Raw genomic sequence first — 13,464 nt, 5'->3', positions numbered from 1 at the left:
AAAGACGCAGGCCTTCTCTGTCACGGCTCCTGACCTCTGGAACCACATCACCCCAGAGGCAGCTCCCATCACGCTGGTCTGTGGTTTGCACAGCCGTGGTGCATTGCATCCACAACTGTTGGCTGAGTTCACTCATCCTGCTAAACCATTAATCATGGTTTTCAAACCACAGAGGTTTAGGGCTCAACCCAACCGGACTCATGACGGTTTAGGGTGTTAATCTGTCCTTGAGTCCTGTGTCAATTATAAACCTTTTTTCTAATTAGCCATGCAAATGCTAATGATCCAGCATTGAAGATGCACCAATTTCCCTCTCGCTCTCTTCCAAGGAATGTGAGAACGGTAGCCTTCGACCGACGAATTGAGGCCCTACTTCAGAGCAAGAGCCCATTAATATTCCCACTCTTCCTTTTGTGTCCTCCTCTCCAGAATGTGGCAGATCAGGTCGCCTTCCATGTGGCCGGTGGGTTTTCCGCTCTGGAGCAAGTCCTTCAAGTTGCAACAACGTCCATCAACCTGAATTCCGTTTCAAGAATCCCTTTGAAGTAAGTCTGATGCTGCTTTGCCAGTTTTAGACCTGTCAGTAAATTCATGGCTCCTTTTCTACCTGGCTGTTGTTTTCTTAGCTGTCCATCTGTCGGATGGTTTATAGAGATTATTTGTTGTTTATGGCTGTGTCCTTCTTCAGAAGTTTTACCAACAAGGTAGACCTGGCTTAAAACAACATGTCCAAAGTCTGGGTGTGCGGCTCTTCTACTCAAGGAGTCAAACCTCCATGATAGATAGATTGAAGGCCTAAATAAGTCGGTATTTTCTTACCCTAACCCAAGGATAGGCAACCTTGCCTCTTTTATGACTCGTGGACTTCAACTCCCAGAATTCCTGAGCCAGCATGGCTCAGCTTGGAAACCTCTTCCTTTCCCCTCAGCATGGCTGGCTCAGGAATTCTGGGAGTTGAAGTCCACGAGTCATAAAAGAGCCCAGGTTGCCTACCCCTGTCCTAACCCACTTGGTAACACCCACCAGGTGTTCTCAGCTTCTCAGGTAAGCTAAAGAATCACCTCTCCGATGGTAGAACCCAAGGTGTAAATCGCTCCCTTGCAGGAACAGGGGAGACATTCTCTAAGTCAGCTCCATCCATGGGTCTCTGCAGCTGCTCCGATTGTAATTTTGTAAAAATGGAGTGGGCCTGGGCAATCCACCTCCAGAGTCCACGTGAATCCTCCTCCAAGTATTTTGCTACTGTTTCTCAAGGTCTCCTCCCAACAGAAAGTCCAGTTGCTTTTCGGAAAAGCACCTTTACCTGGCTGAGGAATTCTGGGAGTTGAAGTCCACAAGTCATAAAAGGGCTAAGTTTGAAGACCCCTGAGCAACTATTTGAACTTAATTTCTCTAAATGCAACCAGATACTCTAAATTCTGTATAACTCTGTTGGATCAAAGCTTCTTCCTTCTGTGCTGGAGAAGCTGGAGGAATTTTTTCTTTCATTAGACATCTTTATTTAAAAATAAAGAGAAATTTTTTTGAAGAATGGTTTGCAAATGTTAAACCTCTCACCTTTAACAGTTACATAACTGAAGACAAGAATTTATTGGTGCAATAGAACAAAACCGGCAGATTTGTAAATCTCTCTCCAGCAAGACGAAAAGCCGAGCAGAGGCTCTGAAAATTAAGGCACAAATTAGATTTGGCATTCTGGGTGTCCATGGGTGGGCTCAAAAAAACTGAAGACTTGCTTTCCGAAGATGTTCCATTGGTGACTGGATTTTTATTCAAGAGATAATTTTTATTTGCTAAATAGTGCGATACATATAATAAACCCGGCATGATTCATTCTTCCAGTTAATTTCAGTACAGCCCCTCTTCAAGAAAATTAAGCAGTTTTATTGGGATTTATGATCAACGCAAAACCATCCAGTCAAATGCTGGGCCACCAGCTCTTAAAGCTGATTTAGTAATGCTCAAGCTTGGTTTAATTCAGTAGCAATCCCTAAGCAACTGTGTTAGGTGCCATCATAATCTTTTTTCCACCCCCTTCTTCTGGGGGCATTTGGGCGGAGTGAAGTTGGGAGGAAATTTTAAAATAATAATAAAGTAATAATAGTTCCCCTTAACCAGCCAAATTGCAAAAGGGCTTTTGTCAAGTGGGTATATCACAAGTTAAAACAATAAACCCGCTTGAAAACATCAACCATTTGATGCTTGTCTGGGAGGCTTTGAAAAAAAAAGTGGTGACAGTTGACAGCTGTTGTTTTTTTTAATAAGATTAAAATAAAGAAATTAGTTTTACTGACTTAAATCTCCCATTTAACACATCCAACCTCCTGGCGCTCGCTCCCTCCTGACATTTGCACATCTGAATCTTCAAAAGCAGTATAACTGAACTTCTGCCAGGAATCTTTCTAAATTCTTTCTAATTATAGCCATTAACAAGCTTATGTCACCCTTTCTCTCTTGTGAATCCACCAGCCCACCCCAAGCCAGATTCTCAAGTCCCCACCATGTTGTCCTGAAAAATAAATAAAAATAAATGGCATCAATTTACTCATTGTTTATAACAAATCTTTTTCTGTCTGGTGGTTCTTCAAATGTTGGAAACCTCCCCAACTCCTCACATAATCCCAGAGAAGAAAAATCAGTGGGAAAACCACAATTTCAGGAATGTTGTTTCATCAAATTAAGTCTTAAGTATCCTCTGCTTTCTGGAATAAATACTTAGGTCAGCTGATATTTTAAAGGAACATGATTAAACATACATACATACATACATTCAATAAAATAATTATATAAGCACCCTCTTTGATGTCCTGGACCTGAATTGACTATCAATATATGCTGCATATAATCAATAATTGTATCTGGGATAATTTATTTTCAGTCAATTAGCAAAAACTACAAATCAATCAAGCTACAAAATTTGCTAATCAAGAGGTATTCTCTCGACCAAACATACATATAAATTTAAAACAGATAAATGACATTTAAAATGAATTATGTCTATTTTTTTTTAAATCAAGAATTGAGCTCATATGTATGTATACATACATACATACATATGAGCTCAATTCTTGATTTTAAAAAAAATAGACATAATTCATTTTAAATGTCATTTATCTGTTTTAAATTCATATGTATGTTTGGTCGAGAGAATACCTCTTGATTAGCAAATTTTGTAGCTTGATTGATTTGTAGTTTTTGCTAATTGACTGAAAATAAACTATCCCAGATACAATTATTGATTATATGCAGCATATATTGATAGTCAATTCAGGTCCAGGACATCAAAGAGGGTGCTTATATAATTATTTTATTGAATCAACAACTTAATACTCACTGAACATTTTAATAACTATTTTGCATATTTCTTAACTTCCATGTTTAAACTCCCCAATGTTATATTCAAATCAAACTATAGTATGTACATGTGTATGTATTTATAAATCCAAGTCAACCTATTGAGACATTGGAAAATCCACTATAAAGCCAATAGGAGAGAATATTTGTAGCTCAGGGTTGGACTGTGGGGTCCTTGGTGCTCTCTGAGCTTGGTTTGTTTTCTTGAAGACATTTCATTACCCAGCTAGGTAACGTCATCAGTACTAGCTGTTGTACCATTACATATGCAGAGCCATTACAAAAAGCATCCCATGTTACGTCTTTGAGCTAATCTGGCTCCAATCCTAAAGAGTAAAAATCTTTCTCTAGTGGACCCCCTTGTAGGGCTGGTGATAACACCATTTTTACCAATAGCAACCAGACCAGTTAAAACAGGTTGAGTAGAGAACGGGGGCCAACACTTAAAAGGCAATATCCAAGAGTTAAAACCATAATTTGGTGAAACAAAGGTTGGTCTTCCTACAAAAATCTTGGTGGCTAATTCTTTTACGGCAACCAAGGTTTACGCTTCTGGCAAGTTGTCATATATGCAGAATGTTATTTAACCGTTCCCCTTACCAATTCACAAACTCCAAATAGACTATGGTAAGCTATCGTCCCGTAAACAAACAGGCAAATCTCCTTAATCCCAGTGAGATTAAAAGAGAGAGTCTCCAGGACGCTTTTGCCTGACTGCAAAAAGCTATCAGGTGATACGTAGTCCTTCCATTTATTTATTTTTTAAATCAAAGGCAGTCCTTAAACTTACCTGTCCCTGGGACCTATTGTGTGTGCTTGGTAGGCAAGAATTACGCTTGACAATGAATGAGTTTGGAGCTTGCATGGAGTCCCAAGTGAATTGTGATGCTATGTAGCGTGTAAAAACTAAGGATAATGGATGGAGATGCTGGGGTTAGACCCCTTCCCTTCTTCTGTGTTTAATCCTCTCAATCTCCAGCATTAGGAATTTCAAAAAGATTTGAGAGAAGACCTGGAAGACTACAGATCACCAGTTCGATATATTGTATTAGATTCACCTTTTCAGCCAAAAAAACGGATGGCCCCTTTTTGCATCCCCAAGTTGCCAGCCAACCTGAAAATTCTGGGAGGAAGAGAGCCACGTTATTCTCCAGTGGTGAAAAAATAATTGCCTTTTAATAAAACATGCTTATCGGGGAAAAAGTGCTACGGGATTCCTGATTTTTCTGAGAATTACAGGCACTCTAAACTGCTCCGTCTGGAGACCGCAGATTAGAATGTCTTTCCTAAAAGATACCTTAAAATAAAAAATAAATTAGTTTGCAGAAGGACTGCATGGTTGACCAGTAATAAGCTGATTTTATTGTGCTTGACTGCCATCTGATTCCCGGTGAAGTCCTGTGGAAAAGCAGCCTACAAATAGCTTTCTTTGTTTTCTTTCCACCCTCTTAAGAAGCGTAAATGGATCCCCAGAGATTCCAGGGGAAGGAATCCCTCTTGGTTTGGGTCTGAGGAGCTCTGCTTCCAGGTTTCCTCACTTTAGGCCTTCTCCAACCTTGTTTGAAAATGCAGTTTTCTCTCCTAAACTATTCCCACCTGGGCATCATCAGTTGGACAGAAAAGTGATTTTTACCTTTTTCGTTCCCTGGTGATCTTGGAAGGAGCTTGGCCAGAAAAGTTATTTGAGAAACTTCAGCGTTTAAACTTTATGTTTTGTGTGTTGGATATGTTCACTGCCTTGAGTTATTTGTAAAATAATAATAATAATCGCAGTGTAAATGTCATAGCAACAAAGCATTTTGTATTATAGATATATGGTCTTGGCTGAATTTTTGTCTTCATGTGATTAAAATTTCACTTTATCTCCTAGATCCCTCTGTAGTACCGTCAGCGCCTATTATCTGGCCTGCAATAACTGTGTGGAAAACTGCACTTACGTTCTCTTCAGCAACAAGATTATTTTTTTAACGGATCTGTTGATGCACCAATTAATGGTAGGTAAAAGTTTCAAATTTGAATTATTGCTATTAGCATGCCAATGCTGCAAAATCACCTGGCGGAACAAAACGGATTTTTAAATCTGAATTTAAACTGGGTTGGGGTTTAATCTATCTTGGAAGGGGATGTATTTCCCCCAAAATTATGTCTCCAACTTTGGATGTTCTACTTCAGGGGTGGTCCTGAAATCCAGTCGGGAGTATTGGTTAAAAAATTTATTTGTGCAATAAGTGTTCACTGCAGTGATGGTTAGAACTGGACAATTGTCCCTGAGGCTTGTAGTCCAAATAAAAAAATGCCAGTCCAGAAAAAAGAGAGAAGCACTTTTTCCTCTACCTGTTCCCATTCTCTTCTGCCACCTCCACTTTTTACCACAGGGGTTTCAAATAGACTCGAATAGATAATATATTGTAAATATCAAAAATGTTAAATGGGCAGACAGGAGCTGCAAATCAACCGTCCTGCATTTTTCTAAGATTCAGGCCGATTCTACTAGGTTAGCACAGTCTGGCATTCTACGCGGTGCTGTTCTGAAAAAGCTAAAATTGCATACCTTAATGCACCTCCGAGCAGGTTTTGCAAGTCAAATTTAATGAACAGATACGTTTTAATGGAAAGAGGGGGAATCTTTGACTTCCCCCTTCATTTTAGCTGTCATTAAATATTTCATCAGAAGCTCATTTTTAATTCATAGTGACCCGCTCATCATGAGATATTTAGTCTGGAATTGCTACTTATAAATGGTGGGTGGGTGTTTTCAAGAGGCAAGTGGTTGGTTAATTGAAAAGTTGTGTATGTGCCGTAAATAATTCACGCTGGCCCTGTTTGAGCCAAAGAACCATAGGGCAATTGATAAACACTTAAGTGTGGGTCCTCCGGGGGGGGGCACACCATGTAGATAGACAAATGGAAACTGAAGACGGCTTGTACATTCTGCTTCTCAGTGGTCCCTTGTCCTCTGTTTCTTTCCAATTTGTCCCCCGAAGGAATTTGCCTATACAAAATACCCTCTAGGACTATGGTTTGTAGGAAACCACAATACAGGTAATCCCCGACTTAACAACAGTTCATTTAAGTGACCGATCAAAGTTACAACAGCGCTGGAAAAAAAGTGCCTTAGGACCATTTTTTCACATTTACGACTTTTACGGCATCCCCATGATCATGTTATCAGAATTCAGATGCTAGGCTACGGGTTCGCACTTACGACCGTTGCTGTGTCCAAGGTCACGTGACCCCCTTTTGCAACTTCCTGATGAGCAAAGTCAGCGGGGGAAGACAGATACACTTAACAACCGGGTTACCAACTTATCAACTTGCAGTGTTTCATTTAACGACTGCAGCAAGGAAGGTGGTGAAATGGGGCCAAACTCACTTAACAAAGGTCTCACTTAACAACAGAAATTTGGGGCTCAGTCGTGCTCATACGTGGAGGACTGGGAACCTCCCCTTTTTGCAGGATCCTAGCTTTCAAGAAAGAAGCCCCGATAATTCTCTAAAATCTGATGCCAGCCCTGAAAAAGGGTACAGAGGCAACGCCCGGCTTACCACCACTTCCTTAGCGACCGTACAAAGTTACGACAGCATTGAAGAAAAGGGACTTACGGCCATTGAAAGAATCCTTGAATTTTTGATTCATTTTGATGCCAACGCTCTGCTGTTCTCTCCTCGGCGGCGTTACTCAACCACTCCTAATCCACAGTGCATTCTCTTACTTGGCTCCTGCTCTCCCCCCCCCCCAAAAAAAATTGATTTTTTAAAAAAATCTTGGCCCAGCCAGGAGGAGGCAGAATCATTCCAAGCGAGGGTCTTTCGCCACATTCTCTTCCCTTTGTCTCCATCCGGCGAGTCATAGTGAAATATTTCTGAAACGGGGCCAGGCACAAAAAAAAATCTATCTTGAAAACGAGGTTAACCCAGTTCAGAGATGGCCAGCTGGCAGTGAGTTGGGCAGCTCCAAGCCTCCCCACCCACCTCCCCATCAATTTTACATTATAAGTCTTTTCCCTTCTGATACGCTACCCTCTTTAGCAAGGGGGTTCGTGAAACCATCGTTCAAAGTGGACTCAGAATAATTCCACACTTTGTGTTCCCCAGATCCTGTGTGAAATGTCTTGCTGAGTTTACAGGTGTGTGCGTATTCGCACTTATTCTCCAGTGTTTGATGGACAGGTCCCCGCAAGACCCGTACAGGAGTTAAAGCATTTGCTATTCAAATGCAAAAAAAAAAAAAATTCTCCCTCCAGCATCCCAGCACGTCTGGCAGGCTTTTTTTTTTCCCCCAGAACTGCCATTCAGGCTTGGAACAAATCCGTGAAAACCGAGATGCCGAATTGCTCTTACTTTTTTTGCACTAGATATTATCACCGAGCTGATTCAAATAGGTGGGTTTTTCTCTCTCTCCCCCCACCCTCTTCCCACTTCCAAATTGCACGGAACAATCCCAAGGTAATTGCAGGAGAGGACGTTGCTTCCGCTTGGGAATTTGCAAGCTTCACCTGCCGGTCATCAGGGGTCTGAAGCAAACGTGGGCTATTTTTCGACTTTTTGCAAAGAGGGTTTCTTGCTCCCCCCTGTCCCCCCCCCGCCCCGCCCATCCAAACACCTCCTCTAAAGAGATCCCTGTAAATGTTTGGGGCGAAACCCCTTGCAAATGAAAAATAAAAAAAAAAACCAACGTTATTTTTAAGGGGTTAGGGTTGCCTTAGGTTGGCTGGAGAAAGAACCGGCAGTGTCGGAAAACACCTTCTTTTGTGTGCTGAAATAACCTCGGTGGGCCCTGCGAGATTAATTTCTTAATCGGGCCCTCTCAAATAGATCAAAGGAGGATTTCTAAACGGGCTGGAAAAATGAAAAGGAAAGGAACCTGAGCTGCTTCTGAAGCCGAGTCGGAGGTGTTGTTCCACTACTTAGGAGTTTCCTCCCCTCTTCTCAGCCCTCCCCACCCCCACCCCGAGTTTTCCTGCCAGGAATCAAAATGAATTTTTTAAAAAAATGATCTGGAACCTCACTTTTTTCATGGCTTTTTACACACAAGACATGAGGTCAGCCCAAATTGGGGGGGGGGGCTTTGAACCAAGTGGGCTTTCGTCCCTGAGGCTGATTTGGAGAAGCTGAAACTTTTTAGCACCGACGTTAAATGAATTTGGCCTCCTTTCCTGACGTCTCTTGCCACCCTTGTTAAGTGAATCGCTGCAGGTATTAAGTTAATCGCCCGGTTGTTAAGTGAATCTGACTTTGCCCGAAGGGGGGCAAAAGGGGATCGCGTGACCCCCGGGACGCTGCGACCATCATCAATACGAGTCAGTTGCCAAGCGTCTGAATTTTGATCATGTCCCCGTGAGAATGCTGCCCCGGTCATAAGTCTGAAAAACAGTCGTAAGTCCCTTTTTTGTAGTGCCGTTTTAACTTCAAATGGTCACTAAATGAATTACGATAAGCCGAGGATTACTTATAATCAATTGCCCGTTGATTCATCTCTTCCTTTTCTTAGTCTGACAAGGAGCTTTGCCCACCATCCCTCCTTTCACCCTCACAACCATCCTGCCAGGTAGGCCAGGGTGAGAAAAAAAATAACGCCAGAGCTAGCATGCTAGGTGCTAAATTTCTGGCCTAAATCCATTGTGGAAATGTTGCTTTATAATCAGAGCCATGCTTAAGTGTTGTGCGGCACCTTGCTTGCTTTAATAATCGTTAGCTCAGCGCTTTGCTCCCCCCCCTATAGACACACACACACAAACACACACTCATGCAACAGACACACAGCTTGACACACACACACACACGCACACAAATTCTGCAGAGCTAGGAGCTAAAAGTTCTGTCTTAAGTCCTCCCTGCCACCGCCCAGCCAGGTAAGACCACTGGCTTTATCTTCCCTCCCACCACGGAGGGTCTCTTGGCCTCAACCCTGACCTCGGGAAGACCACCCACCTGCCGGAGCGTCTCCCACCCCCCTCTTTTAATTGTTCCCCTTTGTGCAGAGAAAGGAGCGCATTCCCCCTCTTCCAAAGTGCCCATTTTCCACAAATAGGTTTCTGTTCAGACAAGCCTGGGGCCTTTGTGTCTGCAGACACTGCAGGAGTCCCTCCGAGAGGAGGGGGTCAGACACACACCGGGACGGGAGATAACAGCCCAAGGTGTACAAGACATCCCCCGAGGGCGTCTTGACTCAGACGCCCCAGATTGGGCTCTTAAGAAGAAAGTCACAAAATATTACCTGTGGCGGCAGCCTTCCGATTCTTAAAGGTAGAAAGCCGAGATGTATTTATTATTATTATTATTATTTTTTAAAAAAGAAAGCCTGCTCGGCGCTTCCATCTGTCATAAATTCCCCCGCAGGGCTTAAGCGTGGGGATGCATATGTTCATTCCAGATGTTGCAAGCTCAGGATACTCGTTTGTGCCAGATCTTGCTTTTAAAAAATAACAAAAAAACCACTTTTGGATCCTGGAACTTCGTCCTCGCAGATTTGAAGCTGAGTCACATCTGGAAAAGGCCAGACTAGCAGCTGGCCTCGGCAAGGAGCTTCTCGGCCAGGCTTTTTCAAATCGGGCGTCTTTGCAGACGTGTCGGAGCTCCCATCGGCTGGGGATGATGGGAGTTACAGTGCAATAGATTTGGGATAGGTGACTACTTTGGAGCGTGTTTTTTGTTGTTTTTTTTTAAAAATCAGTCTTTAAAACTAGGACACAAAATGGGTGAGGATTTTTCCTTCGCTCGCGGTTTCCTCCTTTGGACAGGTTGGTTCACGCCAAGGCCCAAAGAATGCGCTTCTCCTCCGCGCAGGAGCCCTGTTTAAAATAAGTCATTGTTTTCTGCTTTCCTACTTCCTGAAAGAGGAGAGCGTCGAAGGAAGAGCCTCCGAAAGATACGGGGAAAGGAAGAATGTGATCATACGAAATTAATACGAAACTTTCTCCTCCTAATTCCTATAAGAGGCTCTTCCTGTTTACTGTCGAGATCAAAGAACGCCCAGGTTCTGTACAAGACCCGTCCCAGACAGTGTCTATTTTCCCAAAACAAGGACCACCTTCCTTCCTTCCAGGATCCAGGACCCTTCCAACTGTCCCAAAGCTGCTTTCTTGGTCTTTTTCCTTGAGAACATTTCATTTCTCATCCAGGAAGCTTCTTCAGTTCTGAAAAAGCTTCTTGGAAGAGAAGTGAAACGTTTTCAACGGAAAAAGCCAAGGAAGCCCGTTCTCTTCTGGAAAAGCACCTTTGGGACAACCATGACCTGGATGATGGAGAATCTCCAAGGACATTTAACCCTCCAGCCGTGGTCCTTTCCTCAACTTGTTCACTATATGAAAGACTTTCTCCTCGGATCCAGCTTGAAGAGATGCGTGGCCTTCATCAACCCTCACCATAACCCTCACCCTTCAGTGTTGACTTTAGCTAGCTTTGTCCAACTAAACGCTTTTGTGCTTTTTTCAGCTGGCTGGTTTTGTTACAGGTGGTCCTCGACTTTAACGAATACAGCATCGGGTTTCCGTTGCTAAGCGAGACCGTTGTTTAGCGAGGTTGGCCCCGTTTGACGACCTTTTTCACCACATTTGCCAAGCAAATTGCTGCAGTTGTTAACACGGTTGTTAAGCGGATCCGGCTTCCCCATGGACCTTGCTTGTCAGAAGGTCACAAAAGGGGATCACGCGACCCTCATAAATATGAGTCGGTTGCCAAGCATCCGAATTTCGATCACCCAAACATGGGGACGTTGCAGTGATCTTAAGTCATAAGTCTCTTTCTTCAGAGCTGATGCACTAAGCCAGGGGTAGGCAACCTTGGCTCTTTTATGACTCTTGGACTTCAACTCCATGCTGGCTCAGGAATTCTGGGAGTTGAAGTCCATGAGTCATAAAAGAGCCAAGGTTGCCTACCCCTGCAGTAAGCGAATGATCGTAAGTCAAGGACTATCTGTGCTCAGGGTTGAGCAGAAGAACGGTTGACCTTTGAAGGAAATAGCTCAAATGGCCCGCAGATTTGACTTCTTTCGTCGAAGAGGTGTGCTTGCCTTCGAAGAACTACACCTCCATGCAACTAGACAACCCAAGTCACCCAGCAGGAATTACTCCACTTTGCCTAAATTAACTGGGAGTAACCTGATCTCCTTCTAAGTTTTCAGGTAGTTTCAGCTTACCTACTCCGCAGTTCGGCATCCCTGTACGTAAGGAGTATATTAATTCTCCTTGCCAGGCGCCAAAGTCTTCTTCTCACTTCTCAACTTGGCTGGTCCCCAGGAACGGACAATGACAATGAATTTTAAGTACTAACTCCAGCCCCAGAGCTAATCAATAATGTAAAAAAACGCGCATGTTGTTTTGATTTTTTGTTTGTCTCCAAGTGTTACCCTATTCCCTCGAGAGGGATACGTTGCTAACTATGCAACAGCTGCATTTTACGATCCAGCTCACTCTTGTGCAGTTAAAACAGAAGTTTTTCATGGTGGAATCATGCTGGAATTGGCTTTTTTTTCCAGTCAGTTTGAGTTGAGAATGCCAAGTTATGTGTTTTGGATGCCCCCTGCGACGGTTCCCTGCGTCGTTCCTGGTTGGACCACCTACTTTAGATTAACGGAGAACCCAAAGCTGAGACTTTATTCATTTTTCCTGATTAATATAATCACTGTTTTAATCAGACTGTCAGGAAATGATATTAAAGCAGTCATCATGAGAACGACAAGGACATTCCTACCAATTAGAGAGCCCCAGGTGTGCTGTATTTTCCGGAGGGAGATCCCTGGGCTCCAAGAGTCGTGCGGGTGATCACATTCCCCCAAAACAGGCAGGCAGCTCCACATTATAAAGGGTGTGAAGCAAGGATCGAAAACGATAGCAGTGACATACAACTTCCGCTTAGCTGCCAGGTTTAGTTGCTGTTGAAAAGGCCCTGGATGTTCCCATCTGAATTCATTGGTCCCCTTCTAAATCCACCAAGGCCATCGCCAATTTTAGGACGCAAAAGTGGTTTTTTGGGTCACCGAAGTACATCTTTCCTGTTCATCTCTCCCCGGTCTGTTTCCACTGGTTGAGGCAGGAGGGGAAGGAGAAATTTCCTGACTGTGAGAACGATTAATCAGTGGAACGACTTGCCTCCAGAAGTTGTGGATGCTCCGACACTGGAGGTTTTCAAGAAGAGATTGGACATTTGCCTGAGATGGTTATAGGCTCCCCCTACTTGAGCAAGAATTGGGACTAGAAGACCTGGAAGGCCTCTTCTGAAACCAAAGCCAGATAAGCAGCCAGGAAGCCTAGGACATTTTGCTTATGTAAAGGTGCGAGCGGGCCCGTCTTCAAATTATGAGCCCAAATTTAAGAGAGAGTAACCCTGAGCCTCTTCCGTAGCATTCAGAAGCCTTCTAGATACAACTCTACTTAGGGTGTGCCTCCTTTTTTTAATACTTAAGCCATGCCAATCATAGGGCAACTGATTTTCCAAACCACGATTCCTCAACGTGAGCAGATGCTAACCTAAAAATCTAGGCTTAACATCCTGGGAGGTCAAGGCTTAACCCCCCTCAATACTAGAATTAGGCTTCTAATCTTAAGTCTAGATTCAGCAGCAACTTCCAGCTGGACAGCTCCGTTTGAAGAAACCATTTCCAGAACTTCAGCCCTGCCTAAAAAGCCTCATCTGCCCATTTCATAATCAAAGCAGTACTGAATAAGCCAGGTTGAAGAGAAGGCAGGCCGTCCTTGACTTAACAGCCATTTGTTTAGTGACCATTCGAAGTTACAACGGCACTGAAAAAAGTGAATTATGACCACTTTTCACACTTACAACCCATTGCAGCATCCCCAGGGTCAGGTGATCAGAATCCAGACACTTGGTGACTGATTTATATTTATGATGGGTTGCTGTGTCCTAGGGGGGGGGAGCCAGTTTCGCTTAACGACCGTGGCACGAAAGGTGGTAAAATTGGGCAAAGCACATTTAACCCCTGTCTCATTTAGCCACAGAAATTTCGGGGTCAGCTGTGGTCATAAGTTGAGGATTAACTTTTTCTAAGAGGGAAGGCCAACCAACCTGAAGAGGGGAAAAACTGAATCCTGACTTTAATCCTGATGATGATGATGATGATGATGATGATGATTTCTTGGATTGATTTAATCC

General features: G+C 43.3%; 1 protein-coding gene across 2 annotated transcripts in view; it reads left to right on the top strand.

Annotated features, from left to right (window-relative positions):
• SCAPER (S-phase cyclin A associated protein in the ER) overlaps nucleotides 1-13,464 on the top strand; it is a 77,727-nt gene that overhangs the window by 46,239 nt on the left and 18,024 nt on the right. For both annotated transcript variants that reach the window (XM_083371491.1, XM_083371492.1), the window contains 2 exons: nucleotides 430-545; nucleotides 5,225-5,348. In XM_083371491.1, coding sequence (XP_083227617.1) covers nucleotides 430-545; nucleotides 5,225-5,348 — 240 coding nt within the window. The remainder of the gene's footprint in view (nucleotides 1-429; nucleotides 546-5,224; nucleotides 5,349-13,464) is intronic.

The sequence above is a fragment of the Vipera ursinii genome (assembly GCF_947247035.1).
Source record: "Vipera ursinii genome assembly, chromosome: 11".
Taxonomy (NCBI): Eukaryota; Metazoa; Chordata; class Lepidosauria; order Squamata; family Viperidae; genus Vipera; species Vipera ursinii.
Note: the sequence above shows the minus strand (reverse complement) of the source record. Positions and strands in the feature narration are given on the sequence as shown.